This window comes from Notolepis coatsorum, assembly GCF_963971535.1.
Source record: "Notolepis coatsorum genome assembly, chromosome: 14".
Classification (NCBI taxonomy): domain Eukaryota; kingdom Metazoa; phylum Chordata; class Actinopteri; order Aulopiformes; family Paralepididae; genus Notolepis; species Notolepis coatsorum.
The window spans coordinates 5,381,261-5,401,272 of NC_140178.1; the positions used below are offsets into that span (position 1 = coordinate 5,381,261).

General features: G+C 53.6%; 1 protein-coding gene across 1 annotated transcript in view; it reads left to right on the forward strand.

Annotated features, from left to right (window-relative positions):
• The window catches only part of LOC311239884 (uncharacterized protein), a gene marked incomplete at its 3' end in the record, with an annotated part of 165,506 nt that extends 150,318 nt beyond the window's left edge, over positions 1-15,188 (forward strand). The window contains exon 5 of the mRNA XM_084328328.1: positions 15,115-15,188. Within this exon, the coding sequence (XP_084184454.1) occupies positions 15,115-15,188 (74 nt within the window). The remainder of the gene's footprint in view (positions 1-15,114) is intronic.
• Positions 15,189-20,012: the final 4,824 nt, after the last annotated feature.

Consider the following 20,012-nt stretch of genomic DNA (forward strand, 5'->3'; position numbering starts at 1 on the left):
ACTTTCCCCTACTGTTGGTCCGAGAGGCCGGAGACTGTCACATGCTTTCATCCGACGCATGTGCAGCCAGCCGGCAGCCAGCCTGGCCGCGCAGATTCTCACCTTGAGAGTGTAACGTGTGGAAGGTCGCACTACCTCTCTCCAGATCCTACCTTCGCTGAGCAGGCGCCCTGACCGAACTGTAGGGGTCGCTGTCCACAACGCCCAGGACCCACCCACGGCTCCCCTCCCCCTAACTCAGCCAAACGAGTTCGTATAGCGATCAGCCCGAGCCAAGGCAACGCTGACTCTCCGGGAGTCGAGACCGCAGCCTCTTGCATTGGTGATATATGCCTTTTTTTGTGCTTAACTCTGTATGTACACTCGACGTGACTGTAAATGAGGCAGACCTCAGTTGTCTTTCGAGTTTAAATAAAGGTTTGAAATAAAAGCCAACACACATTTTAGCTACAAGAAATAATTGTACGTGGTCGAGGTTCTGACACCATACAGCCTATTAGCCTCTGTCACACACACATGCATTTTCACTTTATTATTCATGTCGCCCTTTCCCCCCCCCCCCCCCCACCCCCCTCTCTCCTTCCGGTTGTTAGCCATCCCCCACGCTTTTAATAATGTATCGTCCATTTGATTGTATTGCCTTTTTTTTTTGGTGGTATTATAATTTCACAACTTTTGCCCAGGCACGCTGTTTTTTTTTAACACTGGGCTTAGTTAGTTTTAATTGCTCCTCTTAAATGTTAATTCCTAGACCTAGACAATGGGAAGCGTGGCTATCTGGAGTCCCCCGCGGTGTCCGACTTGACATGCCGGCGAATCCGGAGAAGCAGCCCGCGCGCCCGCGGAGCGCAAGTCTCGCGCCGCCTACATTTTTAATGACTCGTATTTTAATTGAACACACTGAGACGACGTCTCGCGACCCCGGGAGACGAGACGCGGGGAGAGAGACGAGGAGCTCTCTACTCTACTACTCTATTTATTCCTCTCTCTCAAATTAGAATACATTCCTTGATTCTGTGTGATTTAATGATCTCTGAGTATGATAAGTAAAAGTACCCCCCGCCTCCCCTCCTCATCTCCCGCCGCCGCACCAACAAAAAAAAAGGAGAGGAAAGCAGAATAATGTGTCGGGGGGAAAAAAAAAGCAAGGGCTTGTATTTCATGTTAAGATCAAAAACATACACGGTGTGCATATTTTAGAGTTCAGGGCCACATTTTTTTTCACACTCGTTTTTTTTCCACTCGACGTGTATACCTGAGGTGTACCTTTCAAAAAAGGAGCGTGTTTCTTTAACGGTTGCCTGAGGGGAACCGCTTCAAAGGTACACTGTAATAAAGTGGAGCTGTCCTTCAACACGGCGCTGAAGGTCTCATGTTAATCTGCCTTTGTCGCGTGTGTGAGATATGCAAAGCAGCCCGCGTTCCCACCGATGATTCCCACACCGCAAAAAGATGGTCGTCATATACATAAAAGAAAGCGGCCAAAAAAAGCACATCTGTGGAAATTGATCATGATTACTTCTCTACCGGCGGGTATGGCATTTGAACCGGGGGGCCACACTTGTGTAAAGAGGGTATTAAATGAAATATCACCAAAAGTGTTTGAAGCCTATATAGTCTGGCCCCCCTGCAAACATAATGCGGTGATTAATATTCTCCGTTCCAGCGACTCTAATGTGTGGCATGATGACGTGACTGAGGTGCATCATGTTACATTTTCACTGGTTTCCTTCCTCCCCCCCTCACTGAGAGGAGGCCTTATCTTAATAGGCTACTAGAGAGAGGGGGGATACATGAAAGAAGCAGGGTAGGACCCCCCGGTCTTCTCGCAAAACAGTGGCACGTGGCGCCAGAAGAGGGAATAATATAATAATAATAATAATACTAATAATTCATTTATTTTATATAGCGCTTCTCAATGACCCGAAGTTGCTGACAATAGGCACAAAAAAAAGGAACAAAAAACCTAGAACCACAGGGAAACAGGGAACAATATAAATACACAAGAACATAGAGCCACAGTAACAGACAACTAATACAGAAGCCAGTAGGGGAGGGGGGGGGGGGGGGGGGGGGGGGCAGGAGAAGAGAGAAGGTAAAGGAGGGGAAAAAGGGCTGATGGGTTGGAGGAGGGTGGTTCATCATCATCAGGTGGCTTCTTCGTTCCAAAGGTTGCCCATCACTCTCCAACCCATTCTGTCCCCCACTTCTTCTCTCCAACTCCGTGACTCCGCCCCTCACTCCGCTCCAATCACAGACGTCGTCTACCACCCAGCCTCTTCTTGGTCTTCCACTTCCTCTCTTTCCATCCACCTTCCCCATCACCACACGCCAGTCCCTGACTTGGAATCCCCAGGGGAAGCGGAAGAGAGGGCGGCCTAAGAACACCTGGAGGCGGGACACTGAGGCGGAGCTCAAGAGACAAGGAACCAGCTGGGGGGGCAGAAAGGAACTAGCTGTGGGGGGGAGGCAGAAAGGAACTAGCTGGGGGAGGCAGAAAGGAACTAGCTGTGGGGGGGAGGCAGAAAGGAACTAGCTGGGGGGGGGAGGCAGAAAGGAACTAGCTGTGGGGGGGAGGCAGAAAGGAACTAGCTGTGGGGGGGAGGCAGAAAGGAACTAGCTGTGGGGGGGAGGCAGAAAGGAACTAGCTGTGGGGGGGAGGCAGAAAGGAACTAGCTGGGGGGGGAGGCAGAAAGGAACTAGCTGGGGGGGGGAGGCAGAAAGGAACTAGCTGGGGGGGGGCAGAAAGGAACTAGCTGGGGGGAGGCAGAAAGGAACTAGCTGGGGGGGGGAGGCAGAAAGGAACTAGCTGGGGGGAGGCAGAAAGGAACTAGCTGGGGGGGGGCAGAAAGGAACCAGCTGGGGGGAGGCAGAAAGGAACTACCTGGGGGGGGAGGCAGAAAGGAACTAGCTGGGGGGGGCAGAAAGGAACCAGCTGGGGGGGGGAGGCAGAAAGGAACTAGCTGGGGGGGGGAGGCAGAAAGGAACTAGCTGGGGGGCAGAAAGGAACTAGCTGGGGGGGGGAGGCAGAAAGGAACTAGCTGGGGGGGGGGAGGCAGAAAGGAACTAGCTGGGGGGGAGGCAGAAAGGAACTAGCTGGGGGGGGAGGCAGAAAGGAACTAGCTGGGGGGAGGCAGAAAGGAACTAGCTGGGGGGGGGGGGGGCAGAAAGGAACTAGCTGGGGGGGGGGAGGCAGAAAGGAACTAGCTGGGGGGGGCAGAAAGGAACTAGCTGGGGGGGGAGGCAGAAAGGAACCAGCTGGGGGGGGGAGGCAGAAAGGAACCAGCTGGGGGGGGGCAGAAAGGAACCAGCTGGGGGGGGAGGCAGAAAGGAACTAGCTGGGGGAGGCAGAAAGGAACTAGCTGGGGGGGAGGCAGAAAGGAACTAGCTGGGGGGGGGAGGCAGAAAGGAACTAGCTGGGGGGGGGGAGGCAGAAAGGAACTAGCTGGGGGGGGGAGGCAGAAAGGAACTAGCTGGGGGGAGGCAGAAAGGAACTAGCTGGGGGGGGAGGCAGAAAGGAACTAGCTGGGGGGGGCAGAAAGGAACTAGCTGGAGGGAGGCAGAAAGGAACTAGCTGGGGGGGGGCAGAAAGGAACTAGCTGGGGGGGGGCAGAAAGGAACTAGCTGGGGGGGGCAGAAAGGAACTAGCTGGGGGGGGGCAGAAAGGAACTAGCTGGGGGGGAGGCAGAAAGGAACTAGCTGGGGGGGGGCAGAAAGGAACTAGCTGGGGGGGAGGCAGAAAGGAACTAGCTGGGGGGGGGCAGAAAGGAACTAGCTGGGGGGGGGCAGAAAGGAACTAGCTGGGGGGGGGGCAGAAAGGAACTAGCTGGGGGGGGGGCAGAAAGGAACTAGCTGGGGGGGAGGCAGAAAGGAACTAGCTGGGGGGAGGCAGAAAGGAACTAGCTGGGGGGGGAGGCAGAAAGGAACTAGCTGGGGGGGGGCAGAAAGGAACTAGCTGGGGGGGGGGGCAGAAAGGAACTAGCTGGGGGGCAGAAAGGAACTAGCTGGGGGGAGGCAGAAAGGAACTAGCTGGGGGGGGAGGCAGAAAGGAACTAGCTGGGGGGGGGGGCAGAAAGGAACTAGCTGGGGGGAGGCAGAAAGGAACTAGCTGGGGGGGGCAGAAAGGAACTAGCTGGGGGGGGGGCAGAAAGGAACTAGCTGGGGGGGAGGCAGAAAGGAACTAGCTGGGGGGGGAGGCAGAAAGGAACTAGCTGGGGGGAGGCAGAAAGGAACTAGCTGGGGGGGGAGGCAGAAAGGAACTAGCTGGGGGGGGCAGAAAGGAACTAGCTGGGGGGAGGCAGAAAGGAACTAGCTGGGGGGGGGGGGCAGAAAGGAACTAGCTGGGGGGAGGCAGAAAGGAACTAGCTGGGGGGAGGCAGAAAGGAACTAGCTGGGGGGGAGGCAGAAAGGAACTAGCTGGGGGGGAGGCAGAAAGGAACTAGCTGGGGGGGGGCAGAAAGGAACTAGCTGGGGGGGAGGCAGAAAGGAACCAGCTGGGGGGGGGCAGAAAGGAACTAGCTGGGGGGGGGGCAGAAAGGAACTAGCTGGGGGGGGGCAGAAAGGAAACTAGCTGGGGGGGGGAGGCAGAAAGGAACTAGCTGGGGGGGAGGCAGAAAGGAACCAGCTGGGGGGGGGGCAGAAAGGAACTAGCTGGGGGGGGGCAGAAAGGAACTAGCTGGGGGGGGGAGGCAGAAAGGAACTAGCTGGGGGGGGAGGCAGAAAGGAACTAGCTGGGGGGGGGGAGGCAGAAAGGAACTAGCTGGGGGGGGGGCAGAAAGGAACTAGCTGGGGGGGGGGGGCAGAAAGGAACTAGCTGGGGGGAGGCAGAAAGGAACTAGCTGGGGGGGGGGGGCAGAAAGGAACTAGCTGGGGGGGGGGGGGGGCAGAAAGGAACTAGCTGGGGGGGGGGGCAGAAAGGAACTACATTTACATTTACATTTAGTCATTTAGCTGACGCTTTTATCCAAAGCGACTTACAAGTTCTGTACGACAAGCCATCAGGAAGAGCACAACTCTATCAGCTGAGTAACAATGTTCATCAAAGTGTTGAGTGCTACAGTGTAGGTTAGTTTATTAGGACAAGTGCATGACAGTATGGTTAGTTAGGGTTAGATTTTTTTTTTTTTTTTTTTTTTTTTTTTTTAATTCAGATAATGGTTGAAGAAGTGAGTCTTTAGTCGACGGCGAAAGATTGGACGTGTTTCGGCTGTCCTAACTGGGGTGGGTAGTTCATTCCACCATTGTGGGGCAAGGACTGAGAATAGGCGACTTCTCTTTGATGACCCTCCCGGAGCTTGGATAGGAGTAGGTCTGAGGCGGCCAGAAGATGCAGAGCGTAGGGGTCTTGAGGGTGTGTAGTTAGAGACCATTGACCGGAGGTAGGCGGGAGCAGTTCCCTTTGCCGCACGGTATGCTAGGTCAAGGGCCTTGAAGCGGATTCGTGCAGCAATGGGGAGCCAGTGCAGGTCCCTAAGAAGTGGGGTGACATGGGCCGACTTCGGTAGGTTTGAGATCAGGCGGGCCGCTGCGTTCTGAATGAGTTGAAGAGGCTTAGTGGCAGTGGCCGGGAGGCCAGCGAGCAGTGCGTTGCAGTAGTCGAGGCGGGAGATGACTGTTGATTGGACGAGGAGTTGGGTGGCTTCTTTTGTCAGGAAGGGGCGTATCCTTCTGACGTTGCTCAGGAGGAATCGGCAGGTTCTGGTTGTCGCTGCGATGTGAGCAGAGAAGTTCAACTGGTCGTCGAGGACAACACCAAGGTTCTTGGCGGTCGGGGACGCGGTCACAGCTGCATTCTCGACTGTGATGGAAAGGTCGGTCAGGGGGGAGGATTTGGCCGGCAGGTGGAGCAATTCTGTTTTGCTTAGGTTTCAGTTTGAGGTGGTTGGTCGTCATCCAGGCGGAGATGTCGGACAGACAGGCCGAGATCCGCTCAGAGACGTGGATATCTGAGGGAGGGAAGAAGAGGAAGAGTTGAGTATCGTCGGCATAACAGTGGTAGGAGAAGCCATGAGACGTGATAATGTTACCCATTGATTTAGTGTAGAGGGAGAAGAGAAGGGGTCCTAAAAACCGAGCTGGGGGGGGGGGCAGAAAGGAACTAGCTGGGGGGGGGGGCAGAAAGGAACTAGCTGGGGGGGGGGCAGAAAGGAACTAGCTGGGGGGGGGGGGCAGAAAGGAACTAGCTGGGGGGGGGGGGGGCAGAAAAGGAACTAGCTGGGGGGGGGGGCAGAAAGGAACTAGCTGGGGGGGGGGCAGAAAGGAACTAGCTGGGGGGGGGGAGGCAGAAAGGAACTAGCTGGGGGGGGGCAGAAAGGAACTAGCTGGGGGGAGGCAGAAAGGAACTAGCTGGGGGGGGGGGGGCAGAAAGGAACTAGCTGGGGGGGGGCAGAAAGGAACTAGCTGGGGGGGAGGCAGAAAGGAACCAGCTGGGGGGGGGGGCAGAAAGGAACTAGCTGGGGGGGGGCAGAAAGGAACTACCTGGGGGGGGGGCAGAAAGGAACTAGCTGGGGGGGGGGGCAGAAAGGAACTAGCTGGGGGGGGGCAGAAAGGAACTAGCTGGGGGGAGGCAGAAAGGAAACTACCTGGGGGGGAGGCAGAAAGGAACTAGCTGGGGGGAGGCAGAAAGGAACTAGCTGGGGGGGGGGGGGCAGAAAGGAACTAGCTGGGGGGGGGCAGAAAGGAACTAGCTGGGGGGGAGGCAGAAAGGAACTAGCTGGGGGGGGAGGCAGAAAGGAACTAGCTGGGGGGGGGCAGAAAGGAACTAGCTGGGGGGAGGCAGAAAGGAACTACCTGGGGGGGAGGCAGAAAGGAACTAGCTGGGGGGAGGCAGAAAGGAACTACCTGGGGGGGAGGCAGAAAGGAACTACCTGGGGGGGAGGCAGAAAGGAACTAGCTGGGGGGAGGCAGAAAGGAACTAGCTGGGGGGGAGGCAGAAAGGAACTACCTGGGGGGGGGCAGAAAGGAACTAGCTGGGGGGGGAGGCAGAAAGGAAACTAGCTGGCGGGGGGCAGAAAGGAACTAGCTGGGGGGGGGAGGCAGAAAGGAACTAGCTGGGGGGGGAGGCAGAAAGGAACTAGCTGGGGGGGGGAGGCAGAAAGGAACTAGCTGGGGGGGGGCAGAAAGGAACTAGCTGGGGGGGGGGCAGAAAGGAACTAGCTGGGGGGGAGGCAGAAAGGAACTAGCTGGGGGGGGGGGGAGGCAGAAAGGAACTAGCTGGGGGGAGGCAGAAAGGAACTAGCTGGGGGGGGGCAGAAAGGAACTAGCTGGGGGGGGGCAGAAAGGAACTAGCTGGGGGGGGGCAGAAAGGAACTAGCTGGGGGGAGGCAGAAAGGAACTACCTGGGGGGAGGCAGAAAGGAACTAGCTGGGGGGGGGGGGCAGAAAGGAACTAGCTGGGGGGGGGGCAGAAAGGAACTAGCTGGGGGGGAGGCAGAAAGGAACTAGCTGGGGGGAGGCAGAAAAGGAACTAGCTGGGGGGGGGGCAGAAAGGAACTAGCTGGGGGGGGGGGGCAGAAAGGAACTAGCTGGGGGGAGGCAGAAAGGAACTAGCTGGGGGGAGGCAGAAAGGAACTAGCTGGGGGGGGGGCAGAAAGGAACTAGCTGGGGGGAGGCAGAAAGGAACTAGCTGGGGGGGGGGGGCAGAAAGGAACCAGCTGGGGGGGAGGCAGAAAGGAACTAGCTGGGAGGCAGAAAGGAACTAGCTGGGGTTAGGCAGAAAGGAACTAGCTGGGTGGGGAGGCAGAAAGGAACTAGCTGGGGGGGGAGGCAGAAAGGAACTAGCTGGGAGGCAGAAAGGAACTACCTGGGGGGGGGGGGCAGAAAGGAACTAGCTGGGGGGGGGGGAGGCAGAAAGGAACTAGCTGGGAGGCAGAAAGGAACTAGCTGGGGGGGGGCAGAAAGGAACTAGCTGGGGGGGGGAGGCAGAAAGGAACTAGCTGGGGGGGGGAGGCAGAAAGGAACTAGCTGGGGGGGGGAGGCAGAAAGGAACTAGCTGGGGGGGGGCAGAAAGGAACTAGCTGGGGGGGGGGAGGCAGAAAGGAACTAGCTGGGGGGGGGGCAGAAAGGAACTAGCTGGGGGGGGGCAGAAAGGAACTACCTGGGGGGGGCAGAAAGGAACTAGCTGGGGGGGGGAGGCAGAAAGGAACTAGCTGGGGGGGGGGGCAGAAAGGAACTAGCTGGGGGGGGGGGCAGAAAGGAACTAGCTGGGGGGGGGGGGCAGAAAGGAACTAGCTGGGGGGGGAGGCAGAAAGGAACTAGCTGGGGGGAGGCAGAAAGGAACTAGCTGGGGGGGGGGGGGCAGAAAGGAACCAGCTGGGGGGGGGGGGCAGAAAGGAACTAGCTGGGGGGGGGCAGAAAGGAACTAGCTGGGGGGGGGGCAGAAAGGAACTAGCTGGGGGGAGGCAGAAAGGAACTAGCTGGGGGGGGGCAGAAAGGAACTAGCTGGGGGGGGGGGGCAGAAAGGAACTAGCTGGGGGGGGGGGGCAGAAAGGAACTAGCTGGGGGGGGGGGCAGAAGGGAACTAGCTGGGGGGGGGCAGAAAGGAACTACCTGGGGGGGGCAGAAAGGAACTAGCTGGGGGGGAGGCAGAAAGGAACTAGCTGGGGGGGGGGGGGGCAGAAAGGAACTAGCTGGGGGGGGGGGGGGCAGAAAGGAACTAGCTGGGGGGGGGCAGAAAGGAACTACCTGGGGGGGGGGGCAGAAAGGAACTAGCTGGGGGGAGGCAGAAAGGAACTAGCTGGGGGGAGGCAGAAAGGAACTAGCTGGGAGGAGGCAGAAAGGAACTAGCTGGGGGGGGGAGGCAGAAAGGAACTAGCTGGGGGGGGGCAGAAAGGAACTAGCTGGGGGGGGGGCAGAAAGGAACTAGCTGGGGGGGGGAGGCAGAAAGGAACTAGCTGGGGGGGGAGGCAGAAAGGAACTAGCTGGGGGGGGAGGCAGAAAGGAACTAGCTGGGGGGGGGCAGAAAGGAACTAGCTGGGGGGGGGGCAGAAAGGAACTAGCTGGGGGGGGGAGGCAGAAAGGAACTAGCTGGGGGGGGGGGCAGAAAGGAACTAGCTGGGGGGGGGGGCAGAAAGGAACTAGCTGGGGGGAGGCAGAAAGGAACTAGCTGGGGGGGGAGGCAGAAAGGAACTAGCTGGGGGGGGAGGCAGAAAGGAACTAGCTGGGGGGGGGCAGAAAGGAACTAGCTGGGGGGAGGCAGAAAGGAACTACCTGGGGGGGGGCAGAAAGGAACTAGCTGGGGGGAGGCAGAAAGGAACTACCTGGGGGGGGGGCAGAAAGGAACTAGCTGGGGGGGGGCAGAAAGGAACTAGCTGGGGGGGGGGGGGCAGAAAGGAACTAGCTGGGGGGGGGGCAGAAAGGAACTACCTGGGGGGGGGGGGCAGAAAGGAACTAGCTGGGGGGAGGCAGAAAGGAACTAGCTGGGGGGGGGGCAGAAAGGAACTAGCTGGGGGGAGGCAGAAAGGAACTAGCTGGGGGGGGAGGCAGAAAGGAACTAGTTGGGGGGGGGGCAGAAAGGAACTAGCTGGGGGGGGAGGCAGAAAGGAACTAGCTGGGGGGGGGGCAGAAAGGAACTAGCTGGGGGGGGGCAGAAAGGAACTAGCTGGGGGGAGGCAGAAAGGAACTAGCTGGGGGGGGGGGCAGAAAGGAACTAGCTGGGGGGGGGCAGAAAGGAACTAGCTGGGGGGGGCAGAAAGGAACTAGCTGGGGGGGGGGGCAGAAAGGAACTAGCTGGGGGGGGGAGGCAGAAAGGAACTAGCTGGGGGGGGGGAGGCAGAAAGGAACTAGCTGGGGGGAGGCAGAAAGGAACTAGCTGGGGGGAGGCAGAAAGGAACTAGCTGGGGGGGGGGGCAGAAAGGAACTAGCTGGGGGGGAGGCAGAAAGGAACTAGCTGGGGGGGGAGGCAGAAAGGAACTAGTTGGGGGGGGGGCAGAAAGGAACTAGCTGGGGGGGAGGCAGAAAGGAACTAGCTGGGGGGGGGGCAGAAAGGAACTAGCTGGGGGGGGGCAGAAAGGAACTAGCTGGGGGGAGGCAGAAAGGAACTAGCTGGGGGGGGGGGCAGAAAGGAACTAGCTGGGGGGGGGCAGAAAGGAACTAGCTGGGGGGGGCAGAAAGGAACTAGCTGGGGGGGGGGCAGAAAGGAACTAGCTGGGGGGGGGAGGCAGAAAGGAACTAGCTGGGGGGGGGGAGGCAGAAAGGAACTAGCTGGGGGGAGGCAGAAAGGAACTAGCTGGGGGGAGGCAGAAAGGAACTAGCTGGGGGGGGGGGCAGAAAGGAACTAGCTGGGGGGGGGAGGCAGAAAGGAACTAGCTGGGGGGGGGCAGAAAGGAACTAGCTGGGGGGGGGCAGAAAGGAACTAGCTGGGGGGGGGGCAGAAAGGAACTAGCTGGGGGGAGGCAGAAAGGAACTAGCTGGGGGGGGGCAGAAAGGAACTAGCTGGGGGGGGCAGAAAGGAACTAGCTGGGGGGGGGCAGAAAGGAACTAGCTGGGGGGGGGCAGAAAGGAACTAGCTGGGGGGAGGCAGAAAGGAACTAGCTGGGGGGGGGCAGAAAGGAACTAGCTGGGGGGGGGCAGAAAGGAACTAGCTGGGGGGGGGGCAGAAAGGAACTAGCTGGGGGGCAGAAAGGAACTAGCTGGGGGGAGGCAGAAAGGAACTAGCTGGGGGGAGGCAGAAAGGAACTAGCTGGGGGGGGGGCAGAAAGGAACTAGCTGGGGGGGGGAGGCAGAAAGGAACTAGCTGGGGGGGGGCAGAAAGGAACTAGCTGGGGGGGGCAGAAAGGAACTAGCTGGGGGGAGGCAGAAAGGAACTAGCTGGGGGGGGGCAGAAAGGAACTAGCTGGGGGGAGGCAGAAAGGAACTAGCTGGGGGGGGGGGAGGCAGAAAGGAACTAGCTGGGGGGGGGAGGCAGAAAGGAACTAGCTGGGGGGGGAGGCAGAAAGGAACTAGCTGGGGGGAGGCAGAAAGGAACTAGCTGGGGGGGGGCAGAAAGGAACTAGCTGGGGGGGGAGGCAGAAAGGAACTAGCTGGGGGGAGGCAGAAAGGAACTAGCTGGGGGGCAGAAAGGAACTAGCTGGGGGGCAGAAAGGAACTAGCTGGGGGGGGGAGGCAGAAAGGAACTAGCTGGGGGGGGGCAGAAAGGAACTAGCTGGGGGGAGGCAGAAAGGAACTAGCTGGGGGGGGGAGAAAGGAACTAGCTGGGGGGGAGGCTGAAAGGAACTAGCTGGGGGGGGGCAGAAAGGAACTAGCTGGGGGGGGGAGGCAGAAAGGAACTAGCTGGGGGGGGGGCAGAAAGGAACTAGCTGGGGGGGGGGCAGAAAGGAACTAGCTGGGGGGGGAGGCAGAAAGGAACTAGCTGGGGGGGGAGGCAGAAAGGAACTAGCTGGGGGGAGGCAGAAAGGAACTAGCTGGGGGGAGGCAGAAAGGAACTAGCTGGGGGGAGGCAGAGAGGAACTAGCTGGGGGGGGGAGGCAGAAAGGAACTAGCTGGGGGGGAGGCAGAAAGGAACTAGCTGGAGGGAGGCAGAAAGGAACTAGCTGGGGGGGGGCAGAAAGGAACTAGCTGGGGGGAGGCAGAAAGGAACTAGCTGGGGGGGGGGCAGAAAGGAACTAGCTGGGGGGGGCAGAAAGGAACTAGCTGGGGGGGAGGCAGAAAGGAACTAGCTGGGGGGAGGCAGAAAGGAACTAGCTGGGGGGGGGGCAGAAAGGAACTAGCTGGGGGGGGGCAGAAAGGAACTAGCTGGGGGGAGGCAGAAAGGAACTAGCTGGGGGGGGGCAGAAAGGAACCAGCTGGGGGGGGGCAGAAAGGAACTACCTGGGGGGGGGCAGAAAGGAACTAGCTGGGGGGGGAGGCAGAAAGGAACTAGCTGGGGGGAGGCAGAAAGGAACTAGCTGGGGGGGAGGCAGAAAGGAACTAGCTGGGGGGAGGCAGAAAGGAACTAGCTGGGGGGGGGCAGAAAGGAACTAGCTGGGGGGGGAGGCAGAAAGGAACTAGCTGGGGGGGGAGGCAGAAAGGAACCAGCTGGGGGGAGGCAGAAAGGAACTAGCTGGGGGGGGGGCAGAAAGGAACTAGCTGGGGGGGGGCAGAAAGGAACTAGCTGGGGGGGGGGGGCAGAAAGGAACCAGCTGGGGGGGGGGGGGGGCAGAAAGGAACCAGCTGGGGGGGGGGGGGGGGCAGAAAGGAACCAGCTGGGGGGCGGGCAGAAAGGAACTAGCTGGGGGGAGGCAGAAAGGAACTAGCTGGGGGGAGGCAGAAAGGAACCAGCTGGGGGGGGAGGCAGAAAGGAACTAGCTGGGGGGAGGCAGAAAGGAACCAGCTGGGGGGGGAGGCAGAAAGGAACTAGCTGGGGGGAGGCAGAAAGGAACCAGCTGGGGGGGGGGGGCAGAAAGGAACCAGCTGGGGGGGGGGGGCAGAAAGGAACCAGCTGGGGGGGGGCAGAAAGGAACTAGCTGGGGGGGAGGCAGAAAGGAACTAGCTGGGGGGGGGGGCAGAAAGGAACTAACTGGGGGGGGAGGCAGAAAGGAACTAGCTGGGGGGGAGGCAGAAAGGAACTAGCTGGGGGGGGGGGCAGAAAGGAACTAGCTGGGGGGGAGGCAGAAAGGAACTAGCTGGGGTGGGGCAGAAAGGAACCAGCTGGGGGGAGGCAGAAAGGAACTAGCTGGGGGGGAGGCAGAAAGGAACTAGCTGGGGGGGAGGCAGAAAGGAACTAGCTGGGGGGGGGGAGGCAGAAAGGAACTACCTGGGGGAGGCAGAAAGGAACCAGCTGGGGGGGGGGGGGCAGAAAGGAACCAGCTGGGGGGGGGCAGAGAGGAACTAGCTGGGGGGGGGCAGAAAGGAACTAGCTGGGGGGGGGGCAGAGAGGAACTAGCTGGGGGGGGGGCAGAAAGGAACTAGCTGGGGGGAGGCAGAAAGGAACTAGCTGGGGGGGGGCAGAGAGGAACTAGCTGGGGGGGGGCAGAAAGGAACTAGCTGGGGGGGGGGCAGAGAGGAACTAGCTGGGGGGGGGGCAGAGAGGAACTAGCTGGGGGGGGGCAGAAAGGAACTAGCTGGGGGGGGGCAGAGAGGAACTAGCTGGGGGGGGGCAGAAAGGAACTAGCTGGGGGGGGGGGCAGAGAGGAACTAGCTGGGGGGGGGCAGAAATAACACCGAAATAACAGTGTTATATTGTTATACCCGATCTCTCCGGTGCTTTTACAATGCTTCCCTCATCGTCCCGTCATCCAAACTAAAAAAGCTTTGGTGATCGGGCCTTCTCACGTGCTGCACCCCGACTCTGGAGCACCCTCCCTCAGACCATCAGAGACTCTCCCTCACTTTCCACCTTCAAATCCCGTCTCAAACCCTACCTGTTCATTTAACATTCCCTACCCATAACTACCCATGAATAAGCTGAATGTCGAATGTAAAAACTATGGAATGTCGCTAAACACAAAGAAAACAAAAGTAATGATCATTGAAAAAACACCAGGAACTGTTTGTAAAATACAGGTGGATGGAGAAAAACTTGAACAAGTGAAGGAGTGCATGTACCTTGGAAGCTGGATCAGTGAAGGTGGAAGAGCTAACATGGACATTAACTCATTCAGCGCCAGCTATTAGACGGAGCCTGTCATAGCAAGGCCACGCTTTAAAAGATAGGAGTGTGTCACCTTGTTTTTAGAGCTATAACTATATTCTATATTATAGCTATATATTATACTATGGCCCATTTGACATCACCTATCTATCATTCAATATGTGAAAAAGAATACATTTTTCCATCCATATGTAGCCGGTTCAACACTGAACCTGCCACTACTTCGACCATGCCTTGAGTGGGAGTCGAACCCCGGGCGTCCGCACCGCGGGCGACATCACAGACCACTATGCCAAGAAAGGAATTCCTCTCTAAGCGCTCAGTCTGGATGCCTCAGGGGAGTGAGTTTTACTTCCTGGTACCGCTACCGCGCCTCAGCCACTCCTCAACTCACAACCGAAGTGCTTAGTGACTGGGCTTCGCGGTACCATCCTTTACACATACGTTCCCGTGTTATACCGTGGTGAATATAAGTATGGTTTTAGAGTGGTCTGGGGTAATTCCCAAAATGCTGAGTTATAGCCTTATACGTCAATTATACTATAGATGTTGCCGTTTCTTGCCTGTACACGATACTATTCCCAAAGATGGAGTTGTGCGGGCGGCACGTGCTGAGAGGATCCAGCGGGGAGATGTTCAAGAAGGTGGTGATGGGGAAGGTGGATGGAAAGAGAGGAAGTGGAAGACCAAGAAGAGGCTGGGTGGTAGACGACGTCTGTGATTGGAGCGGAGTGAGGGGCGGAGTCACGGAGTTGGAGAGAAGAAGTGGGGACAGAATGGGTTGGAGAGTGATGGGCAACCTTCGGAACGAAGAAGCCACCTGATGATGATGAACCACCCTCCTCCAACCCATCAGCCCTTTTTCCCCTCCTTTACCTTCTCTCTTCTCCTGCCCCCCCCCCCCCCCCCACTGGCGTGTAGTACTGGTTGGTTGCCGGTTTCCTCAAAGTATGGCCTATTGTAGATAATCGGGTTCTCAGCCAGTAATCTCTCTCTGTTGTTCCGTAAAGTCTGCGTTGTGTTTATCTCTTACTCATTGTACTGGCTGTTACCCTCTCTCTGCCCTGTTACTGCATCCGACTCAGAAGAAAACGACACACTGGAAACGTGATACCTTTTCCTTGATGTCGATGTTTATTCCATAAACATAGCCTCTGTACCAGATGGAAAACAGTTCTGAAAGGTCTTTGAAAGGTCTATTGAATTTCTTAATTCAATCAGTCTCTCCTGCTATCAGTTCGATGGTGGTTGAGGCCTAGTGGTTAGCCAAAAGCCTTCCCTGTTAGCTGAAGCTAGCGATCTCGTGGCATTCCCCCTCCCCCACCCTCCAGCTATCGGAGGGTGAAAGGGATCTTTGCGGTCTCTCTCTCAACGGCCCTACGTGTCAGCTTCGCGTCCTAGTCTGACTCAACCCGGAAGAACCCTCAGCTATAAAAGTATAGTGTATTTCCTAGCAACGGCTGTTAGCCATAGCAACGGCTCTCTCTCTCTGTCACCTCTGACACACTCTAACGTCTCTCCTATCTCTCCGGTTTCTCGCCTCCCTAGCTGACCCGCTATCTCTGTTGATATTAACACCTCGGCCGATGACCTTGGCTCTATCCCTCGCAGGGCCTGAGTGAAGACACACACTGGCTGTCTCCTCATTTACAAATCTATAGATCTGTCAGAGTAGATGTCTGCTGTCATCTACAGATATTTACATTATATATTTAAACATATGAAAAACAAGTGCTTCTATCACTATCCATCCCCACTTTCATCTCAGGGTCTGCTTCTCCACTGGTTCCTGCCTGTCTTCCTCTCAGCCATAGTTCCTCATTCTTGATTTTTGTTTGGCCACCTGATCCCAAAGATGCGTTTCAGACCGCTGTTTATAAAGGTCTGTATCTTCTGCAATGTTCTTTTCGTCATTCTTCCAAGTCTCTGAACCGTAGAGAAGGATGGATTTTACGTTTGAATTGAATAGTTGTCATGGCGATGTCCATGTCCTTGGAGGACCAGATGTTCCTCAGAGTGATGAAGGCTGCTCTGGCTGTGACATCGCCCTCTGTGCCTCCCTGCTTGTCCAAGATGCTGCCTAGGTAAGTGAAGGAGTTGACTTCCTGTATGGATTCATCACCTACTGTGACTGTGTTGTTGGTAGAGGTGTCGATCATCATTAGGTTGGTTTTCTTCCCGTTTATTCTCAACCCAGTCTCAAGGGATGTAGTTGCCAGCTTGGTTGTCTTGAACTGTCTTTTACTATCATGCACTCTTCCACTAAATAATCTTGCCTTGCCTATATTACTACCTACTATACTAATATGTCTCTACTACTATGCAATCAACACGGCAGCACCCAAGTTTCAGCACTGTTTGATGAACATTGTTACTCAGCTGAAATAGTGGTACCCTTCCTGCTGACTTGTTTTACTGAACCTGTAATTAGCCTTTGGATAAAAGCATTAGCTAAACGACTAAATGTAAATGTAAATCTAAAGGTCATTTTGATAATTAATTTTCATGAAGTCGATATTTAATCGTCCACCAGAGGAGTTAAAAGAAACAAAAGATACTGGTAATTTCAAAAGGATGTACAGACAACTTATTCTTGAGAAGTATGCCGTGGATGGTTAACCATGTGTTTTCGAAACTAATTGATTAGATCAATTGTTCAACATCTTTATTGATTTGATTTTGATTGTTAATAATAATAATAATAATAATAATAATAATAATAATAATAATAATAATAATTATTATTATTATTATTATTATTATTATTATTATTATTATTATTATTATTATTATTATTATTATTATTATTATTATTATTATTATTATTATTATTATTATTATTATTATTATTATTATTATTATTATTATTATTATTGTTATTTTGGTTGATAACAAAGATCAGCGATACATTTAAGATGATGCACTGGGTTAGGGCATTTACAGGCTTGTAGCTTCAGCCCTAACCTTTTCGGCCAACTTGTAATTTGATTTGAGTGTTTTTTTTTTTTTTACATGCTAAATGGCTCGAAATAAACTTCATTCATCCATTCATTCATTCATTCATTCATTCATTCATTCATTCATTCATTCATTCATTCATTCATTCATTCATTCATTCATTCATCCATTCATTCATTCATTCAAACTAAAACGAATGTAATTTGTGCATGCAATAGGCTAGCAGATGCGCACTGCTACTACCACTTTACAATGAGGGTTAAATTCCTGGCTAAAAACAGCTTATGACAAATTTAAGGTCAAATCCTGATCTTTATCCACGGCTGCCATGCCATGCATTCTTCAAGCCAGTCGACCAACAGCTCAACTACAGAGCCTCTCAGCACCATGCCACTTATTCTACCGTGACTATCCACCTCCTCGCCCACCCTTTGTTTGTTTCATAGCAGCCTTCATTAGGGCTGAGCACGGCTGGAGACCGCACCATGCTCATTGTTCAAACCCCACTATTAATGTCTCTAATTTAATTACAGTCCCCCTACAGCCCTCTGTGGCTATTCCTGCTCCCAACACTCCACTCCATTTCATTTCATTTCATTTCAAACCTTTATTTAAACTCGAACGACAACTGAGCGAATTCCCTCATTTACAGTCACGTCGTCGAGTACAGGTTCATACAGAGTTAAGCATAACGGCATATACAATCACACAGAATATAAAATCATAACAAAGAGACAACAAGACGAGGCAAAGAGCAAGGATAACAAATCCATTAAAACATGTACAACTTGATTGACAAAGGTTGGAGATCGGGGTTTTAAACTCTGCAACAGAGGGGAGCATCTCAAGCTTTAAGGACTGTTGGAGTTCATTCCATGAGATAGAGGGGCATCGTAGCAAAATGCAGATTTACCCTGTTCAGAGCAAACTGGACCTTAAGGACCAGCCAGTCACTAGCCAGGCTTTTGTACATTTTCAAGGCATTGACCGGCAAACAGCCACCGTATATAGCGGCCCTGTTGGACAGGAAGGCTCCAGCCCATCAAACACGATCTAGTAACTGGATCACATTTAAAGTACCACGGACTAGTACAGCACTCGGCAGGACAGCATTCTCTTATGCAGCGGGCCCCAAAGTCCTGGAATGACATCCAGTCAAAGTTAAAGTTGGAAGTTCTTCCTTCCCTTACGGAATTTAAATGTCTGATTTAATTTCTATATGATGCATGTTTTTAACTGTTTTTAACTGTTTTTAACTGATTGCGCTGCACATTGTTTCGTTGTTTTATCTCGTTGTACACTCAGCAGTTCTGTAAATGAGGCGGTTCAATCAATGTAGTGTGCTCTACAATAGTGCTAGAGATATATTATACTAGTGATACAGTGGTATAATAGTGATACAGTGATATAGTGATACAGTGATTTAATAGTTATATAATATTGATACAGTGATATAATAGTGATACAGTGATATAATAGTTATATAATATTGATACAGTGATATAATATTGATACAGTGATATAATAGTTATATACTATTGACACAGTGATACAATAGTGATAGAGTGATATAATAGTGATATAATAGTGATATAGTTATATAATAGTGATAAAGTGATATAATAGTGATAGAGGCCAGCACCGTGCTTCTCTGTTCACCTTTCATCTTTTCTCTCCTAATGATGCACTTGACGCGTTTTACAAGCCATTAACACCAGGAGTTCAACTGGAGAGGATCAATTGGATTCTTTCTCTAAAACCCAATTATCACTGACCAATTAACGCATATATTTGATCTTTCCACCCTAACGAGCAGATTTCCTAACACTTGGCCCATGTGATTCCTTTACGTAAAGGAGGTGGTAGATATGGTTTAAATAATTACCACTCAATCTCCAAACTAAACCCTGTGTAGAGAAGGTGTATATTATGTGGAATATTAGGTAAACAATCAACTTAAACTCAACTTTTTTCTAATCACTCAGTACTTAGTGATCCAGTTAGTGATAGCAGTAGATACTTAGCGATGTCAGTTGTTAGTAGTATTGAGTATTTAGCTAGTATTGAGCTGTACTGTATTGTACCCATTCTGCAATATGTTACAGTAATAACGTTTTCAATCAATCAATCAATCAATCAATCAATCAATCAATCAATCAATCAATCAATCAATCCACTAATCTGGATTTAGAACTAATCACAGAACCATTTCAGTTATTAGGCTACATTCAGACTGCAGACAAGAGTGGCCCAAATCAGATTTATTTGCTCATAGTGTACTCAGTGTAGTTAGTGTACGTGTGCTCAGATATTTTCACGACAGTGTGAACAGCACGACTCACATCAAATCTGATTTGGGCCACTTTCATACGTGGTATAGGTCAATCTTGATTGATATTGATCATAATTCTGCGCTGTCGGGCGTCACTCTGTGAATACAGACATGCAGGGACAGCTGTGATGGAGGTGGTGGTCAGTGGATACAGACATGAAGACAGCTGTGATGGAGGTGGTCAGTGGATACAGACATGAAGACAGCTGTGATGGAGGTGGTCAGTGGATACAGACATGAAGACAGCTGTGATGGAGGTGGTCAGTGGATACAGACATGAAGACAGCTGTGATGGAGGTGGTCAGTGGATACAGACATGAAGACAGCTGTGATGGAGGTGGTGGTCAGTGGATACAGACATGAAGACAGCTGTGATGGAGGTGGTCAGTGGATACAGACATGAAGACAGCTGTGATGGAGGTGGTCAGTGGATACAGACATGAAGACAGCTGTGATGGAGGTGGTCAGTGGATACAGACATGAAGACAGCTGTGATGGAGGTGGTCAGTGGATACAGACATGAAGACAGCTGTGATGGAGGTGGTCAGTGGATACAGACATGAAGACAGCTGTGATGGAGGTGGTCAATAACAATTTGGGCTCCTGTCCTCTTCACCATTGCTATTGTCTCTTCCTTGAATGGTTGTCAAGTCCATCTTTATGCTGATGACACTATTGTGTATTGTATTGGGAAACACGGCGAAAACAAAATGGAAGACCTAAAGGAAGACCTTACGACGCATGTGGCTCTAAGGAGGCTCTGGGAAACAGCTCAGGGACTAAAGGAAGACGTTATGGTGCACGTATCACTAAGGAGGCTGTGGGAAACAGCTCAACAACTAAAGGAAGACGTTATGGTGCACGTATCACTAAGGAGGCTCTGGGAAACAGCTCAACAACTAAAGGAAGACGTTATGGTGCACGTATCACTAAGGAGGCTCTGGGAAACAGCTCACCAACTAAAGGAAGACGATATGGTGCACGTATCGCTAAGGAGGCTCTGGGAAACAGCTCAACAACTAAAGGAAGACGTTATGGTGCACGTATCACTAAGGAGGCTGTGGGAAACAGCTCAACAACTAAAGGAAGACGATATGGTGCACGTATCACTAAGGAGGCTGTGGGAAACAGCTCAGGAACTAAAGGAAGACGTTAT